This window comes from Calliopsis andreniformis, chromosome 6, assembly GCF_051401765.1.
Source record: "Calliopsis andreniformis isolate RMS-2024a chromosome 6, iyCalAndr_principal, whole genome shotgun sequence".
Taxonomy (NCBI): Eukaryota; Metazoa; Arthropoda; class Insecta; order Hymenoptera; family Andrenidae; genus Calliopsis; species Calliopsis andreniformis.
In genome coordinates, this window is record NC_135067.1 from 10,977,061 (window position 1) to 11,000,151 (window position 23,091).

Consider the following 23,091-nt stretch of genomic DNA (forward strand, 5'->3'; position numbering starts at 1 on the left):
ACAAACGACTCGCGCCGTTTCTATTAATTTCTATGAATACCTTTGTAGTTGGCAGCGGCGTTGATCGAACAATTTTGGGACTCTATAAATACTTACAGCTATTTATACTGGTAAACATTAATAACGAGTTTATGATTTCACAAAAAACACGACGTCAGCTAATTTTCCTTGAAATTTCTGGAACGTGTCATGTATTAAATTAAATGTAAAATAACTGTCAGCATGAGATTTATTTGTTTGTAACATCACATTATTGGGAAACTTTGGCTTATAATTTGTCTGAAATAGACCATAGAAATATATGAACTGTAAATTCAATTTCAGTCATTTCTCCGTAAATACATTTACATAAAAGTATATTGGTCAAATAACTATGCAAAAGGAACTCAGAAATTCATAGCTTACTTGTATGCAACTGATTACATGTCAAGCATAAATTTTTGGTACGTTTATAGGAATTTTCATAGCTGCAACTGCAGTGAGAACAGAAATGCATAATCAGTCACTCAAAGATGTTAAAGCTGGATGTTATCCCCATCATAATGTTTAAGTTTTCCTCTTCCGGTACTCTCACATCTACTAGTGCCTAATTAATTGCGTTTCTGCCACAGTAACTTGATCAGTTTGAGTTAATTAAACTTTAGTTCCTTAAAAACTTATTGTCTTGAAACAATACAGAAGCGGGGAAACAAAATCTCTGAAATCTACATAATGAAAAAAACATGACGCTGCTAAATAAGAAAAGAAACTTTTCAATTGTGGACAGGACAACATCATTATCCTAATGAGCTGGTTCTTTCACTGAGAGGGACGCGGAATACAATTTCGAATCGTTGGCTCGATAAATTATTAAAATTTCACGAAACCATTGCAATTTATCCTCACGAGAGAAACAAACATAATAGAGAACGAGGGGAAATTGCATTGCGAATACTTGCGGAACGAAGTTTGTCCTTTATGTGGTAGGGCGTAAGAATACTGCAAAAGGATCTCTACTTCTGAACAGCTCGACAAAGGATTTTAATGATTCAGTCGATAGTCGGTGCATCGAATTTCTCAGAATGGCTCTATGATCGTGGGGTCTCGTTTAAAAGCTTCGTCTCTTCGTTATCAGTTTCGACGCGTACGAAATAATGAACATGCTTCTTCTTTGAAGCAAAGTGTGTAAAATAGCTTACGTTCTTTGAAGACAGAACAGCATAAAGTAGTGTTTTATGTATTAAACTAGTCTGAATCACTAATGCTGTATTATCCAATTTCTTAATTTTTTAAGCTATTCAATTATTCGTTAGATATATTAGTATAGTATATAGTAGATATAATAGTATAATATTATTCAGATTTAGTATTGTTCACATAGCTCGACCAAATTCCTACGATAGCATACTTCAAATTAAAATCTTACATTATATTGACATCAGTTTTAAACTTTTCACTGAATAATGTATCATTCATCAACCATTGGGTTGTACCACTGATTTCAATTAAAGCAACCTACATCTTTGGATTCATTAAACAAATTTACCTCTTTCAACTTCTGAATAATTAACAATTTTTTCTACTCCTCAATTGCTTGCATTTCCTGCTCAATATTTTACATTTTCAAGGGTGGCATTTCGAAAACTTATCTATTTTAATCTAACAAAATCTAGACTGAATTTGATAATAAATGAATTCGACTTAATTGATTTCCCGTAACTTTAACATTGAATGCTATTTCGTGAACTACATTTCAAACGTTCATTCAATATTCTCGTACAAGACATTTTTTATTTTCCACTCTCACGCATTCACCCTTTGTAGTAACCCATTACATAATCATGGTTCAGTGTTGAAGAAGTTTCTCCATTCTGTTGCAGTCTCCTGATATCCACCTCGTTTATATAACTAGCAATCAAAGTAAATGCACGAAAAAGAGAAAAGTTCGCACAGAAATTTACTTAAAAATGTTTCTACCTACTTCGTTCTTACCACACATACTTTGCGTGGTATTATCAACGTGTTAAATTACCGAGCGAACAAATCTACTGTGCACTGGCTCCATATATGTGTTCAACCGCAAATACTGTTCCAAGAACGGGAGAAAATGAAAAGAATACTTTGCTCCAAAAAATTACATTGGATCCGTGGTTCTTAATGCGGTGCAAGTTCTTCGCAAGAACATCTTTTCTCGGATGAACTGGATAAATTGGGCTACATTCTCTGTAGTTTCGTTTTCTGAGATGAGAATTTATTCATTTCTTCTTTTTTTCTAGCAGACACGAAGACAGTTTGATATCAAATAGGAAATGGGGTTAATCCTGGAATCAAATATCGCTGTACTCCTTCCTTTGATAGTTTGAAGGAGCTTTCATTTTTGTGCTTGAAATAATTAGATAAAATGGATTCTGCTGGTTCTAACTTTGTTTTCCAAAATGAGAATTTATTCGTTCCTTTGCGTTCTCTGTCAGGAGCGTAGGTGGATGCTAAGCAGGAAATGGGGTTAATTACATAGTGAAATGTAATTGTACGCTTCTTGTCGATAAATGACGAGATATTAATTTTTCTTTGTACAGGAGAATGGGAGAAATTGGTGCTTCGTGAAATTTCATTTCACTTCTCAAAATGAGAAGTTATGGGGGTATCCCGTATCAATGTAGAAGGTCAATACGTGACAGTAAGTGAAACTAATTTTGGTATCGAATATTAAATACAAGAATTTGGAGAGAAACTCATTTTATGTAAATTTTGGGTGAACGGTGCAACTCCATTTCTGTAGATGAAAATTTACTTAGACAGACTTCTATTATTATTCTTCTCGTACCGAAGTGAGGTCAGTTTAATATACCAGTGGGAAGTTTTTTATCTTGTTTTGTAATAAACACGATCCAAGATAAAAAAATAAAGTTATTGTTGATTACCCTTTGAGGCAACCTCTTTAGAATCGATAAATTGTAATTTTATCCATCGATGGATTAACCTGCATTTATAGTAACACTGAATTATTTAAAAAATGTGGAAGTACTGTTAACAAATGCATAGAGGAAAGGACTGAGAATGGATTAAGGTATAATTGAACTACTATTACACAAACAAATGTATGAAATATATATAAAAGTTGGTCTCATACAATACTGAAAATGTGAGATTAGTTCTCAAATATTTTCTCTAAATTCTGAAAAATTAATGATACATCAAGAATCTTACTAAATTGTTAATTATAATTATTCTCAAAAATAGATTAAATAATTGTATTTCGTTTTACTTTTTGTTAATGATCTCTGACTTTATGTATAAAATCGTATAAAAATGTAACTTAAAAATATGATGTAAAATTTAATGTTGGGAGTATTAACCTCGCAACAAAGAATCCTTTTGCAAAGAATTTGTTGTGGTGGATACAGTTGAACGAGAATATATCGAGCAAGTTGCATTGTAACGTAAGCTGCAAGCAAACGTGTGTGACTGTCACCAGTCACCACGCTTACTCTCTCAAAAGACAGGTCTGTCAGTGATTGAGGGGCATTTGTGCGTAGCGCTGTGAACAACCGGGCAATGGACGCTTCGACATTGTAAATATCGTCTGAAGTGCTAGTGACAAGACGAATTATTTGGAATGTGGCCAGAAACGCGGTTATTGTGTACACACTATTGTGGGAACGTCAAACATGAAGCGTTGACTGACGTTAATGCTACTTTTGTTATCAATTAAAGAGAACCTCTAGTGCATTGCAATGGTAAACATAATCCTGTGCATTCTATGCATGCATGTATGGCTGTGAAATGGCGGAGGTATTAATAGAATTGATTCTGTATTAATATACTGTAGGACAGTAACAAAGTACTATTAGTTTTATATAAAGTAAGTAGTATTTGATTAGGACTGTATACTTTGTTATATTTTATCCATTTTTCTTTACTTTCCAAACGATTAGTATATCTACAGCATGAAAAGCCTTTAATAAATATTGAAAAATAGACAGCTAGGTATAACCAATCGGCTAAATTAATCAAGTGTAAATCTTAATACAACGGTAACAGTAATCAGCAACATGCATAGACTCCACTGAAATATTAACAGAATCTATAAAGAAACCAACATCAAAGGCAAAGGAACTGATTAATCATTCGACTAAAGTTTAAATTTGGTTCTAAAAATACTACCACCAGGTGTTCCATTCATAAAACGTAGCGTTACTTGATATAAAGTCCCTCTAATCCCTTTGATATACAAGTGGAATGAATATCTTGTAACAGTATTTATGCAAATTGTGGCGATGAAAAAGCGAAAGTATCGTTGGATGATTTATCAGGTAATTTGCAACGACAGCTCAACGGATCGCGTTTTCATTAATTACGTCCTCGTTCCCCGTTCAAAGCCTCCTTCGCTCAGCCTCTCTTTAAACGTATCCAGACGTGGATCTTAACAAGATAAGCCGAAGCTTTCCATTAAGAGACGGGACAAACAACGAAGGAGGCAAAACTGGAGGAGAGACGGCCGGTTTGCTAGAACCCTTTAATATTCCCGCCTTGAGTGGACCATTTTGCTTGAGGACACGCTCGCTAACGATCTTGGTGAGCCGCGATCAAGACGACCTTGGACATTCAATTATTTAGTGAACCTGAAACTGTTCGAAGACTTGGAACGCAGTTTTAGAGGGGTATTCAAGAACCTAAAATAGTTGATTTATCTTTGAGAGCAGACAGGATCATTTAAAGTCTTTACTGCTATCTGTGGGATACATGATATTCAAAATAGGAAAATTTGTTATAGATATCTTAAATCGAAAGCAGATTCACTAAGCAATCCTTTTTCTTGGCGAATTTTCATCTTCTATTTTCTTATTTCATCAATTTATCGTTATTTTGACTCTCAAACTGTAAATATTTGACAATTTAGCTTCTAAGAATTCTTAAAGTTTGACATTGTCGTTGCCATGAATGAAAACTAGAACTTTTTAAGAAAGATATTCTTTCATATCTTCCTCTTGTGATTTCTTTAGGGACCTCATGATTTTTCATCGATTAATATACCAAAAACTAATTAGACTCTATTTAGATTTTCAAACACTAAATTTTATTATGAGGCTCTAATTAACGTATGAATTATCTCATATTTGCATCACTATAAGATTATCCACCCCAAGATTCTTTTACAAAGGAAGTGGCAAAGGTGAACGTAGTTGCAGTAGACAACTTAGGACACTAGAGGTGTCATGATACAGTTGCAAGGACTATGCAGTGGTCAGTCCGTGATCAACCTCAATTTATGATCGGACGAACGTAGTTTCGTATGCATGGATTAGCAGCAATGTTAGCAGCAGCCCGTGAAACGCCATTCAAACAGATCTCCTTGGACAAGGGAACCGGTTTACGAATGCGGATTCAGTGGCGGTAATCCAGCTCCTGATTACTTGCGACCACTTATCACTTTGGCACTCCTACGTCACTGACACCGCGGATATAATGGAATTCGTTTTAGCGTCGATGTATTTGCTCGTAATACGAGAAGGAACAGGAGTGCAACTGTGCAAACAGTGGCGCATTCGAGGCCCAGATTTGTTTTGGATGCGTGTTATGAATGATCCCCTGTGTTGCTGGCAAACACACCTGACAGTGTTAAGCCGATAAGCTTAAACGATTACAGGATATTCAAGTTGTATTTATTACAATAAATGTTATCTATATTTATTATAAGAAAACCCATATACAAGGGAAGTCATATCCTTATTTACAGTAATGAATATAAAAGTTTATGGTCGAAGTTACATTGCCAGCTACACGGATATACCTCCAACCTAGTTTCCCAAATCCAATAAAAGTCTAAAAATGCCCCTACAAGCAGATGTTAATGTAACATCTTTCTTCCCGATTCTGTAATTGCATAATCACACAGATGTTCCAGTGAAACCAAAACCTTCGAACCCAATTTTAGAATTTCTCTATCTCACTCTGGTTAACCACTCAGGTCCATTCGTAATCTTTAATGATAACCCCCCAGTGGCGACAGATAACACGTTCTTGAGCTCAACCTAGTTCAATATTCAAGTGTCGCTAAGAAAATCCTCTGGCGAACTCCTCATCCCTTGCACCACCCTTCTTCCTTCCCTTTTCGTTGGCTCCGAGTACGCTTTGTTCGTATGAGTACTTCCAGATATTGTACTGACAGGCCTTCTGACTTTGCCAGTCCTTCGACAGCGTTCCGACAATGTGTTGATAGTGTTCGATAACTGAGACGGAGTTTTTTCGTGACTGATACAGGACACTGACATTCCACTGTGCCAGTGTTCCCTATTCATCAGCTTCTGGCTAAGATAGGACTCCATTGCGCAAGATTCAGCGCTGGTCCTCGAGACCATGCTACTTTGCGTCAGAGAAGAGGACCCCTTTTTCAGTTTGACCACGTGATGACTTGTTTTGTGAAGATGATGTTTCGATTTAGTGAAATTGAGCAAAGGAACTTTTGACGATTCTGGTACACCATCGGTGAAGAGAATTGGGACAATGATAACCTTATCGTCAGCTTTTGACAACTGTGTATTTATTGTCTTGTCAGAGCTTAATTTGGACTCGTTACTTTCCTCAGATTCTGAAGGTTTTAGCAAACTTTCCACCGACCGTCGTAAAAGAGTGTCATTTCGATGATAGCTCAGATCGAATCCCGAGCACTGGATATCTAGATCCTGCACTTTCTTTTCCTTTTCATTCCCTAAACTGGCGTTCTTCGTAACGAGATGCGTCGAGGAACGATTTATCGAGTTCTCCGTCTGCTCGGGGCTCGATGTCCCCACACTTTGACGCTTTTTCGAAATTATTAAAGACGTCTGACTACCTACACGAGTGTAATTCACGTAATGGGTCTTGTTGCTCCCGTCTGAACCGATCAACGTTAGAGAAGTCGAGATACTTTGATCTTGAGGACAATGAGAGATATCCTTATCATTTTCAAAACATTGGGTATTGTCCTTTGATGATTGATATGATGTGCTTGCTTCTTTGAAGTAAGAGTTCCCTCCACCAACGATTCGACCTGCATAATGTTTTTCCACAGTGGCATAAAGCTGTGTGTTTACGCTGATCACCTGTATATCAGGAGCTGTACTCGTAGAAGCATATTTGGATAAATTTTCTGGTGATTTCTTATCATAAAGTTGCGAGGTTCCTACGTCTGACCCAATGCACTGCGATTTTTTACTAATCCTCTCAAATTCATTTGAATTTCTATAATCATTTGCTCTAACTGAAGAATTGACGGTTCTACTAGGTCCTGGAAGATTCAACATAGGCGTAATTATACTCTGTTTCGTGAAATTACTCTTAGATGCCACACCTTCCAGCTGATCAAAGTACAATGAAGTGTTCGGCACCTGAGGATCAAATGTTTCATTCTTCAAGCACTTGTAACAAGAACTACTAACAGCAGGAATCATAGATCCTGATGGATCTTTATCAATGCAATCTTCAAATTGAACATACGAATTTTGCAATGCAACCGAACTGTTATTCTCTCCAACAATCGAGTTGTTCGTCACATTTGACACACTTTTACCTATACCCTTAGACGAATGCCTCTGTCCGACGCTAGTGCCTCTACTGGAAGTTTCTTTCACAGAAAAGGGGTCATAATTCAAAGAAATAGGATCGTTTCGCAATGAATGAAACGGTAATGTATCCACACCGCTCACACCTTTACGTTCTTGCGAGGACCTGTCGATGAAAGTAGGTACCTGGTTGCCAAGAACATAGACGGCGTCGTTGACGTTTGAACCATGGTTGAAGGTCTCCGTCCTGTGAAGATAGTAGCCAGACACGTTCGAAGACTGTGCATCTCGATTGGAGTAATGCCTCTGGCTGAGCAAAGTAGGGACAGTCATGTTTAGCGCTCGGAATTTGCTGGTTATCTCGTTCAGCTTGTGCTGAAGAGGGCCAAGCTCGCCATCGATCCTTAGAAGAGCCTCCAGGTCCTTCGTAATTCGTGTTTGTTTTCTCGAACATATTGAGAAGCCATCCTTCTCCCGTGGATTCGGGGGGAAATAAAAGGACTTGATGGACGGGTAAGGATTCTCCGCGATATCTATCAGGTCATCGTCTGCCTGAGATTCCTGTGGATCTTCGATAATCCTGCTAGCGCATTGAGGAGACATACTCCTTTCTCTAACCGAAAACCGTGATGTACTCTGTGTGGCCTGTCTGTCGTCGGATACCTCCCAAAAGGTCACCTCTTTCGAACAGCTAGACTCGTTGATCTTCGTATCCTGGAGAGAGAAAAGTTGGATAACTTTCAAAGGATACACTAAATTCTTTTTGCAAGGATAAGTCGAGGTGCACAGAGATTAGGTTGAATACTTCTACTACCAGCAGGTTGATATATAGTTCTGTGGGTGGGTAAATAAGAGCGATTGGCGATTTGAAACGTTTTGAAGCTGATTCTAATTGCTCTAGACTGAAGTGTGAAGCTATGTAGAGATATTGAATTAGTCGTTAGCACTTTGCTGGAAGCTAGACAGCAAATACATTACTGCATACGGTGTATTTACAGCGTTTTGCCTTTTAAGATTAGCAATAGGTGCACTCCGTTACAATAACGGTTAAATAATGAAAATATCCTAACAGGTTCAGAACAGAACCTTAAATTCCAAAGGTGAAACCCATTATATCATAAGTACTTTCGATGACTTCCATTTCACCAAAATAGTTACAATACCTAGAAGCTCTCTTATTAAAGTACAATCCAACAATTCCAGAATCTGGCCAAGTCAATTATCAGAGTTTTCAAAGGTTGAGCCCAGAAGGGTTAATTTAGTGGTAGAACAAACCCAGAATCAACATGACTTCTCCAGAAAAAGAACCGAATCCTAATTAGGAATCGTCTAAAGGACGAGATCAAAGTAGTGCCCAATTGGACCAAAATTAGACCGAGGGTTAAATACTCTTCACTGGTAATCTAGACCCACACCCAACTTCAAAGACGAACTTCACCTTATTAGTCCCTTATTGTATAATCACCTGAAGTATAGGCAACTCAGTTTTCGATTCCAGCTTCTTAGCCTCGTAATTTTCATCAGTTAAGTCAGCCTTTGAGGCATCCGTTGAAGAGTCCACAGTCAAATTTGACTCCGAAGAGAGAAGCAGACCCATTCGTGCCATGATCATCTTCATCTTCCTTTCTCGAGCCAGCGAGGATTCAGACCCAAGGGCGACGTTCTCTTCCTCGTTGCTTTCCTCTTTTTCGTCCTCCGTTGTACTCCTCAATACTGGCATCGATTCTGATTTCATGAGAACGTTCGACAGACATATGCTCGTCTGACTGTCCAGCTGTTCCTCCATTGATTTCTCTTCCTTGAAGCTGGAGTTCTCTGCTTCTTCATATTCTGCACCCACTTCTGCAGGGTTCTGCGACCCTTCCGCTCGTTTCTCTTGCGCACCACGAACTTGTCCCTCGCTGGATGTCTCGTACTCTGAATTAAGTCAAAAAAATATTGACTAGAAATATTGGACGACAAGGACCTCTCGATTTCAAATTCGTTATTCATCCATATTTCCCATATGGATTTTCATTAAATTGTTAGGTGTTGCCACTCAAGGCAGTCCTCAAAAATGATTTCAATATTAGATGGAATAAGGTTAAAGTAGTGCAATGTAAAAAAGTTGTGATAGATACGTAGTCAACACCAACCATCGGTCTCCGAAGCGCAAGTGGTTGTCGTGCTGGGTTTAGCCCCGACTGACATCACGTTCCAGAAGGTTAGTTATCAGCATCCCAGCATCTCGCTTGTTTCTATGCTCTTACAGCGCTACTAATGGCGTCGACAAGGTGGTTCCGCTTCCGTGTGGCCCTCGGGTAACATAATTTCACGAATCACGAAATCTCTGGACGATCAACCGCAATTCTGCGTGATCCGACGAAGACACTGACACTCGACCGTTGCTGGCTCGGAAGTCGTAGCGCATCGCCTCTACGAACGACTGTCTTTTCGAGAATAATTGATATCAATTGCTCGTAGCTTCAGAGAGATCATACCTATGATTTAAATTTTTAGCTTTTCTTTTTTAATAGGCTTAATGACTAGACTGACGATGCTTCTGCTCTTTATTTTTTAAAAATGTTATTAGGAAAGTGGAACATAATTGAAAGTTTGCTTCATCTGCAACTGAATTTAATTTTCAATATTTTGTACATTCTTGCATATTACATAGATTCTGTATCTTTTGCATACTGAAATTTTAGATAAATGTATAAAAATCCTCGCACTAATAATAAATAATGTTTAATTCGGATCCAAATATGAAGTTAGCTCACAAATTACAACAGATACAAATTTCATAGAAAATTGTATTTAAAATTATTCCCTTAGTATCTTTTGATTAAAAATGATTCGATGAAAATTTCATAAATGTGTATGAGCAAATGGGATAGAATTTTGAGAGAGTAGTACAAAAGGAATAATCTGTAATCTGCCCGTAAGATATTTCCTTCTATCGTACGAAATTTAAATATTGGAAGCGTCGAATTCGATTCAATCGGAATACCTATAGTGGTGGAGCGAGCAGTTTTATTCCACCCATTTTCTAACCGCGTTTTCAGCTGAAATTGCAGACTATGCCTTCGATTGCGTGAAGACTTAACTATGCGCCACGTTCCACGCTCAATCGAAACGCATAACCGGTTGCATCCGAAAATTGTCGCGCAACGACAAAAGCATCGGCAGATTTAACACTTGGACGAGTTAATAGGGAAATGTCGTAAATTCGCAGCTCACCAATTCCATTCAAATATTTATAACGAACTTCTATCGTAAATATCGTTCAATAGCCGAAATAAATTGGCGTAATGTGATCAATGCGTTTCAGAGCGTATATCCTTTTAGCATTGGTATTTTATTTTGTTTGTCTTTTTTTTTTTTGTATACTAAAAAAGTGATAACTATCTTAATTGCCTTGCTGTGACAATTATTTACCATTTAAAAAGTGATTTACGAGCAAAAGAATTATGTCGTTTCAAAGTGACAAAGCGATTGAGCGAAAGTAACGTTAGAAAACCTTATAGTATTTTTGGATGTAACTTGTAGACGACAGACACTAGCCGCGTAACTACGCACTGGCTATCTTGGTAAGACTAGTTGGCAGGTGTCCACCAAGCTTGTCGTTGGAAATGCACGAACTATTGGAAATATGAGCGATGATCGCGATACCGTGAATTATTCCGTCGGGCGTGACGTGTGGACGATTCAAAATAATCGCGAGGTGACTTGTTTACGCAACTGTTAACGCCAACTGATAAATATCGTGCAAACCAAGCGTAATGTTTGCAATTCATTTCACTGAAAATTATCCAGACTTTTTTACACTTTTACTGTGTTTATTCTTTATACGTATAAAATTTATGGAGATCCAAGTGTAATAGAAAATGCCGATGTTTGTTTTACTTGCCATTACATAGTATAACGTGAGAAATAAAACAAGAACCGTTATCTATTTTTTTTCATGTTGGTATCGGGGGAATAAAAGATAATAAATAATTATGGAGCAATTAAGTCTTCAAGTTGACAGTCGTTAAAGAACTTAAAGTATTTTCTTAAATTGTCAGGAAACAATTGCTGCGTTAAATTTAATTAATCAATTCATAAATTGAATCTTCCCATAAGCTTTTATCCAGACATGAAAGCGTATCTTCATTTATACACTCATTAAGATGCCAACATTGATGACAACTTGAATGCTTTAGATCAATATTAAAGTAGACAACAAATTTTCATTATTAATGTGATTTATTTTCGCATGAAAAAAGATTTCTGCATTTTCAATTAATGTTACTTAAAGCACAGTGCTGTGCTGTTGTTTATCATTGATAAGTGTCTTCCGATAAACAAATGGTACGTTTTTCCAATAATTCGCCAATTTTCCTTCACCTTTGCCAATGTTTCTACAATACACTTTCAATATCCGAGTGCATTTGCACGGTCCATGCATTTCCGAGGACACGTACGTATTATATAACGTTTCGTGCTTCTCGTCTCGTGCTTTCCACGGTTGCTTTTATTCAGAATTTCCCAGGAATCTATCGAGACAGGATCGATAACCTAACATGTCGTAGAATGGTGTTCATTTCCTACGTTGAGCGGACAGAATTTTTCGCGAGAGGAGACGAATATGGCTCGGACATGGGTTTATTTCCTATAAAGGTATATCAAATCGGAAAAGTCTAGTTTCCAAGTAATGACAGGAAATTCAAGAAAATTTTAATGAACATCTTTGGAGTTCATTAACTATCGATCATATTTTGTATTAAAATTGTTTCTGATCCTGTACTGAATTATTTTCGTTACGTACAACAAATTTTTTATTTTCTTTCATTCAGGAATGCTACAGAATTTATTAACTGAAATTAAAAAAATATTAGGAACTTGTTTCTGAAAATTTTGTTTTTAACAACATGGTTTATTTACATAGTGATTAAAAAATATCAGACTAAAGAGTCATTTGGAATGTAGGAAAATTATTTTAGAAATTATAATAGCATAACAAATGTTTTATCTCTTTGCTAACATCATGTAGAGGAGCTTTTATATTTTATCACTGCAAAATTGAGACTGACGTATTTCCCAATCTTTCTGGACGAACATTTATGTTAGAGGGAATCGAAACTCAATTTTCACGACGAAGTTAAACGGTGAAACTTTAATCAACGTCCCCTTTGATGAATCGATAGTCAAAGGTTTCGTTCCTCTGTAAATAAAATTGAATAGTTCTCTACCAGTTTACTGAAATGTTTGTTAGAAGTTTACTATATTACGTACCTTTTATTTTATTATAGAGTCCTTCAACTTAATAAACTAATATTAATTGTTTTTAATTCTGGGAATTTCGATTCTATCATACGATAACGACTAACTGTCATCCGAATACTTTCTGCAATCCGTGTTGCAGAATGAAGAAACGTAGTGAAGAAACGCTCGTGGTTCTTATGAATAAACGAGATCAATACACTTTAAGAAGTTCAAGGACTATTTTCTTAAGGATTGATTGTATTCCTGATAAACTGTGACTTATAATAATATTAGATTATAATTTTTTTCAGTCCGTATCATTAGGCAAACTAATTTAGAAGTTCCAACGATTATCCTAAACAAAAAGTTCTTTTGACTATATACAACTAATAAGAGCATATAGTCTCAGCAATACAATTGAAGAAACTACATAATAAGTGATGCATTAAAGATACATTAGAAATAAAACATTAAATATTTAGAACTTTCATAAATTTTGTTAACAGTATAGGAATCTATAATATATTGAACTGAAAGAACGTCAAGAAAGTTTTTTTCCTTATCTTTTTTGTTTTATAGAAATTGCACATTAAATAAAAAGACACGCGCATTTTTATTGGTAAAATCTATTTTAAATTAATATTAGTTCGTAAAATATATTGTTTATCGATGAAAGGAACCTTACTATGGGCAATGAAAGTTTTGCAAAATATGTCAAATATTAACTATGGTTCAATTGACGACGGAAAAAAATGACAATGGACGATATGATTATGTTCCCATAATGTAATACTTTCATCGACGTTCATCCAATTTGACGACGATCTAATCACTTTCCCTGAATATTATGTACTTTCCCATTCTCCGACGCTAGAAGTCTGTCTGCCGATATTGTTACGAATTGAGATACACGAAATGCCTGATCATGGAACGTTAAAGAGAGCACTACATTTTTTTTCTTTTTTCACCTTTTTGCATCGAGTAGTGATAATAATCGCATTATATGCGAACAATTGCACACACTTTCTATTCATTTTCTATAGTAGAACAATTCGACAGCTTCTTTAAAGTAAATAGATCTTCTATTTCCGGACTTTCTCTATCGTTCAGTTTTTTGACAATCTTTCATGATCACTTCACCCAGTGTTTCAATGATCAAAAATGATCTAGTTCTTCTGAAATAATTCATTATACAGGGTATATGAGAACAGGTGTCAGAAATGTTAAGAAATGATTCTATAATTAGAAATAAGAGGAAAACCAAGAATATCGAATTTGCGTTCTAGGCTTTGTTTCCATGTTATTAATTGCTGGAAGAGCGCCTAAAATACACGCAATATATGTCTGATTTGACTTATTCTACTGATATCACTGCGCCTGGCCTAATATGTCGCCAGTAGAATAAGTCCCAAGTCAGACACAATTCTGGCATATTTTATGTATCTTTTTCATAATTAATAACTCAGAAAAGAATTCTCAAACGCAATAATCTTAATAATTAGTCTTAATTTTTGTCTTATTTTAATATATTAAATCATTCTTTAAAATTTCTAACACCTATCATTAAACATTCTGTGTCTTATAGTATAAATTTCTGATCTTACAGCTGGCACATTACATAACCATCTGCTGGTCAGAAGATAACTTTTATTAAAAGCACGATAGGGAAATCCAAAACGAATGCAATTCGTTGATGATGAGGTAGCCGAAATGTAGTAACTCCTCGGTGATTTGACAACCGATATTGCCATAGGGTAACATGCAAGTTTTCATCATCGTAAACGCATTTGCGTGGCGTTAAATTGATTGACGCATTCGAAATAACATTTTCGTGGGTCAATAAAATCAGCTTGCAATCCGGAACGCATTTCCTGGAAAATGAGCTTTAAACGAAGGCTATGGACGCGGAATTATCTCGATTTGGTAGTTTGATTACTAATCGATTGCGTGAATATTAGCGTTGCCAAATCGAGATGAGTTACGGCGCGAGAGAGTTGATGTCATTTCTGACTACTTTAATCAATTCATCGTACACATTTGTTTACTAATTAATTTTATAAACCGATAACTAAGAAAAATATTCGGAAATTAAGAAGTTCTAGTTTTGATAATAAAAAATGATTTAATTTTCCTAAAACAGATATAATATTTTATTTTATATATTTTAAAATTTTTAGGTTGACGAAATTATGTAACTTGAAATGTTAATGTTATTATGTCGTGAAGTTATGGAGTTTAGTATAGTATAATAGTGAATGTGGGAAGTAAAAATCTGCAGGCTATTCAATTGTTTCATTTTTGTACGCCTTGCATTTGCATTTTAAATAACTCACACGATCCTGTATTTGGAGGGGACAATTTAATCGTCTGATGTCATCCTTTAACTTACATTAGAATGTTAGTAATATCAGCAGGAAGTTGTTATACGTAATTCTACACCGCAGGCGATAGAATTGCAATCGTCGGATTATATATCAACTGATTGAGAAGTGCTACCGAATGATATAATATTAAATTCCCTTTACTTAAATAGTTCTATACTATTTGACTAGTTCTGAATTACTCTAATTGTGAGAATTGTCTTTTTCGAAAGAGTTAGCCACATGCGGAATTTTAGTTAAAATTTAAATATAATATACTATATGTTTTAAATAAGGAGTAGCAAAAAAGTTTCTTAATTTGCATTTAATTGAATTGTAAATCAAGCAACGTCTTTCATCTTTAGTTTCTACTTTTTTCTCTTCTTTCTCTTGATGTTTTAATTTCAAGAAAATCTTAAAGTCAATTTGAAACATGTAGGTGAGTAAAATAAATTTAGACTTTTGCTCAATTTTTTCTCATTTTTTATTAAATGAAATTATTCTAAATTTTATTTCTATTATTTTATTGAAACGTTTTCAGCTGATATATTCTACCTCATATTTTCTCTCTTAACTAAAATTGTTCTAAATTCTTTGACGAGTTATAGCCCATTAACTGGAATTTCAGAAATTCTCAGAGTTTAGTTCTTCAATTAAACAATTCTAAACATAGCATGGAAGTTTTTTAATTTCTCATTTACTGGTTGCTTTATTTATTAGGTATACCTACTAACACATTTCCATTTCATCTTCCGCGCTCATTTCGTTGCCCAAGCGGTTAAAGTGCTAAAGGGTTGTGGTCACCTAACGTGTTTAAATAATGTCTTGGCAGTAACACGGTTCGGGTGTTTCTGAGAGAACGATTTGAATAAAACGTAGTTCATGGAGAGTATACGCCGTGAATATAAAGCGGCACATGGTAACGCCCGTGAAATTCGCCGAGGGTCAGGATTTACTTCTTCGCGAAACCGTTTCCTGGATGAAGGATAGTCCAGTCTCTGCTGGCTGAAAATTTCGTAGGTACCTCCCTGAGGACACTCTCCTGTTTCTAAACACGAAAAAGTCAGTGGACTTGGTTATACCTACATATTAGCTGCATTTGCATCCCTTTCAGAGATAACATATGACTGCAATAATATTGGATGCAAAAGTTTGAGAATTGTAAAACTTTCTTCTATGGGATATTGGGTGGTTAAAATAGTAGCAAATGTTTTTTCAGATGTACTGAGAGATAATCTTCTATACACTAAACTGTGCTAAAGATAAAATATGCTAAGTGAACTTTATTGAAGATATAGATAGTAAACAAAATTATATCTTCAAAGTTTTACATTTTTAGATTTCTATTTTTCTAAATATCACAAGTACTTTATTTTCCACGAATTTCCCATGTCTTATATTCTTTAGATTCCAAAACCTAATTTGTCGAACATAAATAAATAGGGAAATTAAATTGAATGATATTTCAATTAACAATTATACCATTTAGTCATTAAAAGAAAATATAATTTCCGGAATTTCAACAAGGAAGTAGGTAAAAGAATCTTCTTTTTGTTTCTCTGCGCGCCTTTCGAATTCGAAGCAGTTAATTCGTTACTTTGTAGCCAGAAACCACTTTTTGCATTCGTCACTTCCGCACCTTTCGATTCTTGTCCGTTCGATATCTTACTCAAGGCGCAGCATCGTCGATTGTCCTCTTATTTCGATAGATAGGCCTTTCATCGTTTATTATTAATCGTTATGCATCGAGAGCCTTTTACCGGAACCGCTGGTATATACCAATTCTATCGTCGATAATTAACGCAAACAAGATGGAATCAGTAGCGGAAGATGCTTAAGTTCGTTGCACCACGAGTCAAATTCTCATTGACACGATATTCTATAATAATGTAACAGTTCCTTTCACGAGTATTACACACAGGAATTTTAATTTATATCGAAACTTCTAATGCAGTTGGTAATTCTTGTTTGATTTTTTATAAGAGAAGGTAATTTTCTCGGAGGCAGCTACAAATAAAAAGTTAAACTCATTAGTTTCTTGAAGTCTTGCTGTAGCATACGTGAGCCAGAAAAATTAAATAAAAATGTAATTATTAACATTCTCTCGTTCATTGTTCCAAAAGTTGATTTTTTCTGGTTATTGTGATTTTGTTATAATTTTCATTAAATATTTTGTGTATTATTAAAATAAGCTTTTCCTAGTTAAAAGCTGTAAATTATTAAAATATATATAGAATTACTTTTCGCTTTTTACAAAATCAGACACCTTTCACTTATGGTTTTTACATTTCATAAAGATTGATACGTTCAGTTATTTGCAATACGAAGTTCAATAGCTTTCTCTACATCTTTCTTTCACCTTTAATGGTATTTGATAGCACCCAAATATAGCACCTTCAAATCACCTAAATACTCCCACATTCAACTTCTAAAGCACCATCATCGACTTGGAGAACGAAAATAAGCATTCACAAAATCCCAGTTTCCTAACATTTTCTAAAACCTCGAAGAAGAAACTTTACTTAACAAGACTCCCTTCAACGTTCAAACACTATTTACCAATACAATCACAATTTTGCAACAACCCAAAAGAAGTAACCATATTCTCATCTAGACAAACTTGTTTAGTTGCCCCCACGTCGTGGATCTTTTTCCTACAACTCAGAAAATCGTATTACCCTATCTTAAGCCTAATCTAACAATTTGTACGAATTAAGCAATCTCTTTCCCTTCAAAGCGACTGGGCAACCAAAAAATTTTCATCTACGTTTCCTAGTTGCAAAAGTCACCAGAGGTGTAGGGGATCGCATTAGAGCCGCAAAAAATCGGCCATTACACGTGCAGGTGATATACGATACGTGGTAGAATGGGCAACACGGCGGAATGATAGTTTCGATCTGAAAGTCTCTCAGCAAAAATTCTACGGGCAAGCTGGGGATTAGAATCACGCACGGGGATGGTGTGTGCGTGTCTCGCAACGCGGAATCGGACTGTATTCAGTCATTGCGGTTACATCATAAAGGGGGGATCGGATGAAACAGTCGGAGAAAAATTAGAAGGAGAGTATCTACTTCGAGGCGTGCACCTTCGTTCATTTAGTGAAAGTGATCGTACGGAGAACTTGTATAAAATCGGGGCGTGGACTCGAGGATGGCACACACCAAGCTCACCTCTGAGGACAAGCAACAATGAGGACTTTCCTAGTAAGTAGAATTATCCTCTGTGCTTCTGCTCTGTAATCGGTTCTGGAAGTTTGTGCTTTGAAAATTTCACGAGGAAGAAATTGGAGATCAATGTTACATGTGAACAAGTGTGTTTGAGTTTTAGGGAGTAATGAATATTGGAACGAGAATTTTGATTTGGAGTTGGGAATTTTTATCATTGCGGTTTCGAGGAGTTTTTCGATCAAAATTTAACAGAAAGTAGAAACTGAGTTCTAAATTGAAGGGTTTGTTGAAATTTAATTTTATTATGGCATGTTACTATTTAGTATTCCTATTTGCAAAGAGGAAATTTTAATGCTTCTGTTTGCTTTAGAATAATGAAACTCAAAAGTTTGGTTTTAGAATCATTAATAAATAATCTGACTTTAAAAAATTTCAAAATATGAGTTTCTTTGAAGGAAGAATACTTTTTTTTATGATTGTATCTGTATTTTTTAAATTCATTAATTCATCAAAAGCTTCAATTTTAACAAAATAGTGCAGTAAAATTACAACACATAATTTCACAAAAATATGGACTTTAGTAATCTCCATTTTCTTCCTACCTTGATAACAAAACTGTTCCCTATAGTATTCTGGTATACACAGTTCTCTAAAAAAATTATCAGTTTTCACAATGGTAATCATCTCAGTTCGTAACTATTCTTCAAAAGACAGGTATGTGTATAAACCAAAATAAATCATCACCTGCTATTTATCCAGATCTGCCTTTTGGCCACCGTGGCCTTTTCGGTCGAAGCGGAGGAAGGAAAACAAGAGACGAAGACGAAGAGAGGGATCCTCCTGGGTTCGGGAGGAGGTTTTGGAGGATCATCCGGCGGACTGGACCTGGGCTCAAGCGGTGGCTCGAGCTATGGTGGTAGCTCAAGTTATGGCGGTGGTTTGGAATCAAGTGGACTGTCTGGAGGCTTCTCTGGAGGACTTTCTGGTGGTCTTTCTGGAGGCCTCTCCGGAGGACACTCTGGTGGTTTCGGAGGAAGTGGAGGCTTTGGTGGAGGACTCGGTGGTGGTCTTTCCGGCGGCCTCGGTGGAGGATTGAGTGGGGGACTATCTGGAGGATTGGGCGGAGGACTGTCTGGAGGATCAGGTGGAGGACTGTCTGGAGGATCAGGTGGAGGATCAAGCAGTGGACCTCAGCAGATCGCAGTTGTCGTACCTCAAGCGTACCCTGTCCCGAAACCTGTGCCTGTTCCTTATTTCGTGAGACAGTCTGTACCCCTCATCAGGGAAGTGCCTGTTCGTATACCTCATCCAGTACCTATCACTGTTGAGAGGCCCGTGCCTATTCCTCATCCTGTAAGAGTGCCAGTGCCAGTTCCTCAACCAATTTCTGTCCCTCAGCCTATTCCAGTGCCCCAACCTGTCCCTGTGCCCCAGCCTATCCTTGTTACGGTTCAGTCAGGATCTGGCGGAGGATCTGGATCTGGTGGCTCTTCTGGCCTTGGTGGAGGAGCTGGATCTGGTGGTTCTTCTGGTCTTGGTGGAGGACTTAGCGGTGGACTTGGTGGAGGATTTGGCGGAGGACTTAGCGGAGGACTTGGCGGTGGATTCAGCGGAGGTCTCAGCGGTGGACTTAGCGGTGGCTCTAGCTATGGCTCTGGACTGAGTTCTGGACTTAGCGGTGGCTCTAGCTATGGCTCTGGACTAGGTTCTGGACTTAGCAGTGGCTCTAGCTATGGCTCTGGTTTAAGTTCTGGACTTAGCGGTGGCTCTAGCTATGGCTCTGGGCTCAGTTCTGGACTTAGCGGTGGCTCTAGCTATGGCTCTGGACTTAGTGCTGGACTCAGCTCTGGTCTAGGATCTAGCTATGGCTCAGGCTCTAGCTATGGCTCAGGATTAGGATCGAGCTTAGGATCTTCTGGTCTTAGCTCTGGCGGTGGCTCCATCGCCACAATCAGCATTTCATCATCTGGTTCCGGACTGGGCTCTAGCCTTGGATCTGGATATGGATCTGGTTCGCTTGGAGGGTCTTCTCTTGGGGGATCCTCTCTTGGTGGATCTTCTCTTGGAGGATCTGGTGCAGTGTTATTGAAGAAGTGGTAAATTGGTAAATAAATACCACTTGAAAACTAGTTTGTACAGGTGGAAGTATCCATGTAAAGTTTTTGTAAAATATTTTTGATAATTGCACCGTTTTATACATTTTAATAAAATTACATTTTTATACAATATACTGAATTATCCCGGTTCCTTTTTATTAGTAATAGAAGTATGCGAATAATAATTCAATATAGGTTTCACTATAAAGGAACAATAATAAAAACATACTGTAGTTTAGATACTGAAAGAAAAATTGAAATATTTTAGTAAAATATTTATAAATGAACTCAAAATTTCATCAATTGTAATATGACCTGGAAAGTTGATGAGAACTGAACAAATATATAAATTGCGAACTACACATAAATATATACAAAACTATAGTTATAAGGCTGATATGAGACAAGATATCACTTAGGATTAAGACAAGTTGGACTTTAAGAATTTTTCAGGTTTTCACCTGAACATTTCCCTGAAATATTTTAATCTATAATTTTGCACTCTTTTGTATTTTCAATTTTTCTGCGGGTTGAAATTCTGAGCGGACCGTCGTTCATGACCGGAGGACGCTACGATCACTGTTGAATTCCTAGATCAATATGGCAGCATATACTGCTAGTCTATAAATTCCTACAATATCTCTTCATATACTCTGTAATTGCAAATGTTATGCATATGCGCTTGCTTTTCAATTATCCTGCATCAGAATCTATGTCTGCTTCTGGGTTGTACCACAGATAAGGGAGCTCGTTGCCATCCTTGTGTCACATACAATTATGTCGATTCAGCTTATGACGAAATTAAACAGTTACCAGAACTAAAAATAAAATAAAAATATTTTCAGAAATATGGGACTACTGACTAATCGTAACTATAAAAATAGACATATCATTCGATGTGTTTTTGACCTTCCAGTCTTCAGGGCCCTAAAGCCTCGTCGCCATCTGCATATTACTGGCAATATTCCCAACAAATTGTTCAAATCGATTAGTTAGTTATTTGGTAGAAATGTGGTAAGGAAGGTAGAAATTCGATTTCTTTGACTAGCTTTACCAGCATCGGTGGTTGAATCACAATATGTTGCCTACACCCTCCGCTCGAAAAACGCAGAGGGCACTCAAAGTTAGTGGTATTCAAGGAGGTCGGTAATTCACTATATCTTCACTATATACTGTCGTACAGTATACTTCATCTACTGAGTCAATTTCTGTATATGTCTATTTATGTTCTAGTACCAACGGTGGGTAATGATGAAATCCTGTAATGTTAACAGTTGAAATGGTAGAAAGCTGTAGTAGATAATGCAGTTTTCAGGTTCTAAGGTGTTATCTGCTAGAAGCATTACCTACATAACCGACACTCGGTTTATAAATATAAAATACAATGCTTTTCTCTGATAATGTGTGGCAGCGAAATTTGTATTTGATATTTAATTACTGAAGGTTATTGAGAGCATTACATAATCATGCAATTTCTTAAGGAATATCATTCTGCAACTTACAAATTTCTGGGTACTGATAAGTAGGCACGAATGAATACTCACTCACCTGAAACAAACAAAAATGTTACTTAGCTTTATGATTTACTAAAATTTTTCAAATTACAATACTCTATAAATATCCTTGCATAAACAGATTACAATTGGAGATATTTCTAATTTCTTAGAGAGAAACGAAAACCATTTCTTCCACTGTGTGCATCTGCTACAAACACGTAAACATTTCTTAAAAGCATTGCAACTACACAAGAAATTGTGGCACAATGCTCCACACAGAATAGCGTGAATAAAGTCCTGTAATCTTCTTCCCGGACCTCGTTGGCGTGTTAATTACTGCAAAAGGCGTTGTTACTTTTCCGAGGAAAGCCCTGGGAAACTATCTTATTATGAACATTAAGGCAAAGGAATGGTTCATGACTCGGGCTAAACCTCGTAATTCATTCTTCAAAGAAGTTTTAAATACACTTCTTGAATTTAATAACGTTAGAATGTTTAGTAATTTGCAGCATATTTTACGACCAAATTTCTTTAGAAAAAATTTTCAAATAATTAACAAGTTAACATTGGTTCATCCAGTAGATGTTGTAACACAGGATAGTGACATGTAAATTGATACGTACGAACTGATTACGTGGAAAGGAGTAGAATGTAACAAAATAAGAGAAACAGACTGTTTGTAGTCAAATAGTGAGAAATTAATACAGTTGCAGCTGGATATATTTCTGTGTATCATCCTTTACCTACTTGTACTGTTTATAAAACTGGTACGAGTGAATGTTGTATTAAAGAATTGGAAAAAATTATTACAATTTACTTAGTACCTACATGTTTAATAATATTTTAAAAATAGATTATTTTGAATAAAAAAGGTCGAATCTGGAGGGTTTTTTATTATCAATAAATTATAAATTTTGTAAGGATATTTCTATAGTATATTTCACGTTAGATGTCAAAGAGCTTACAGTTGAACCTTTATCAATACAAACCCCTTAGGTTATTGCGTGCGCGAAACGGAATCGCCTGGTGGAAGTGTCGGTCGATGGATTTGCATATTTTATACTCCGTTACGGTTACGAAAGCTTATACACAAGCCTTGCATAAATTTATGGTACAGTAGTGGCATCTGGTATTATAAGATTGTTTAAAATGACCGCGACAAGTGAATATATGTGAAAACGATATACATTAGCTGATTAAAACATGCATCCTGGTTATAACATTAT

At 36.3% G+C, this 23,091-nt stretch overlaps 2 protein-coding genes across 6 annotated transcripts in view; one reads left to right on the forward strand and one right to left on the reverse strand.

Moving 5' to 3' along the window:
* Positions 1–20,389, forward strand: part of LOC143180585 (uncharacterized) — a 29,718-nt gene extending 9,329 nt beyond the window's left edge. For both annotated transcript variants that reach the window (XM_076380429.1, XM_076380430.1), the window contains 2 exons: positions 17,883–18,309; positions 19,033–20,389. In XM_076380429.1, the coding sequence (XP_076236544.1) occupies positions 18,295–18,309; positions 19,033–20,373 (1,356 nt within the window). In that variant the 5' untranslated portion in view covers positions 17,883–18,294 and the 3' untranslated portion in view covers positions 20,374–20,389. The remainder of the gene's footprint in view (positions 1–17,882; positions 18,310–19,032) is intronic.
* Positions 1–23,091, reverse strand: part of Dnc (phosphodiesterase dunce) — a 420,060-nt gene that overhangs the window by 228,220 nt on the left and 168,749 nt on the right. The gene's annotated exons all lie outside the window — the stretch shown is intronic.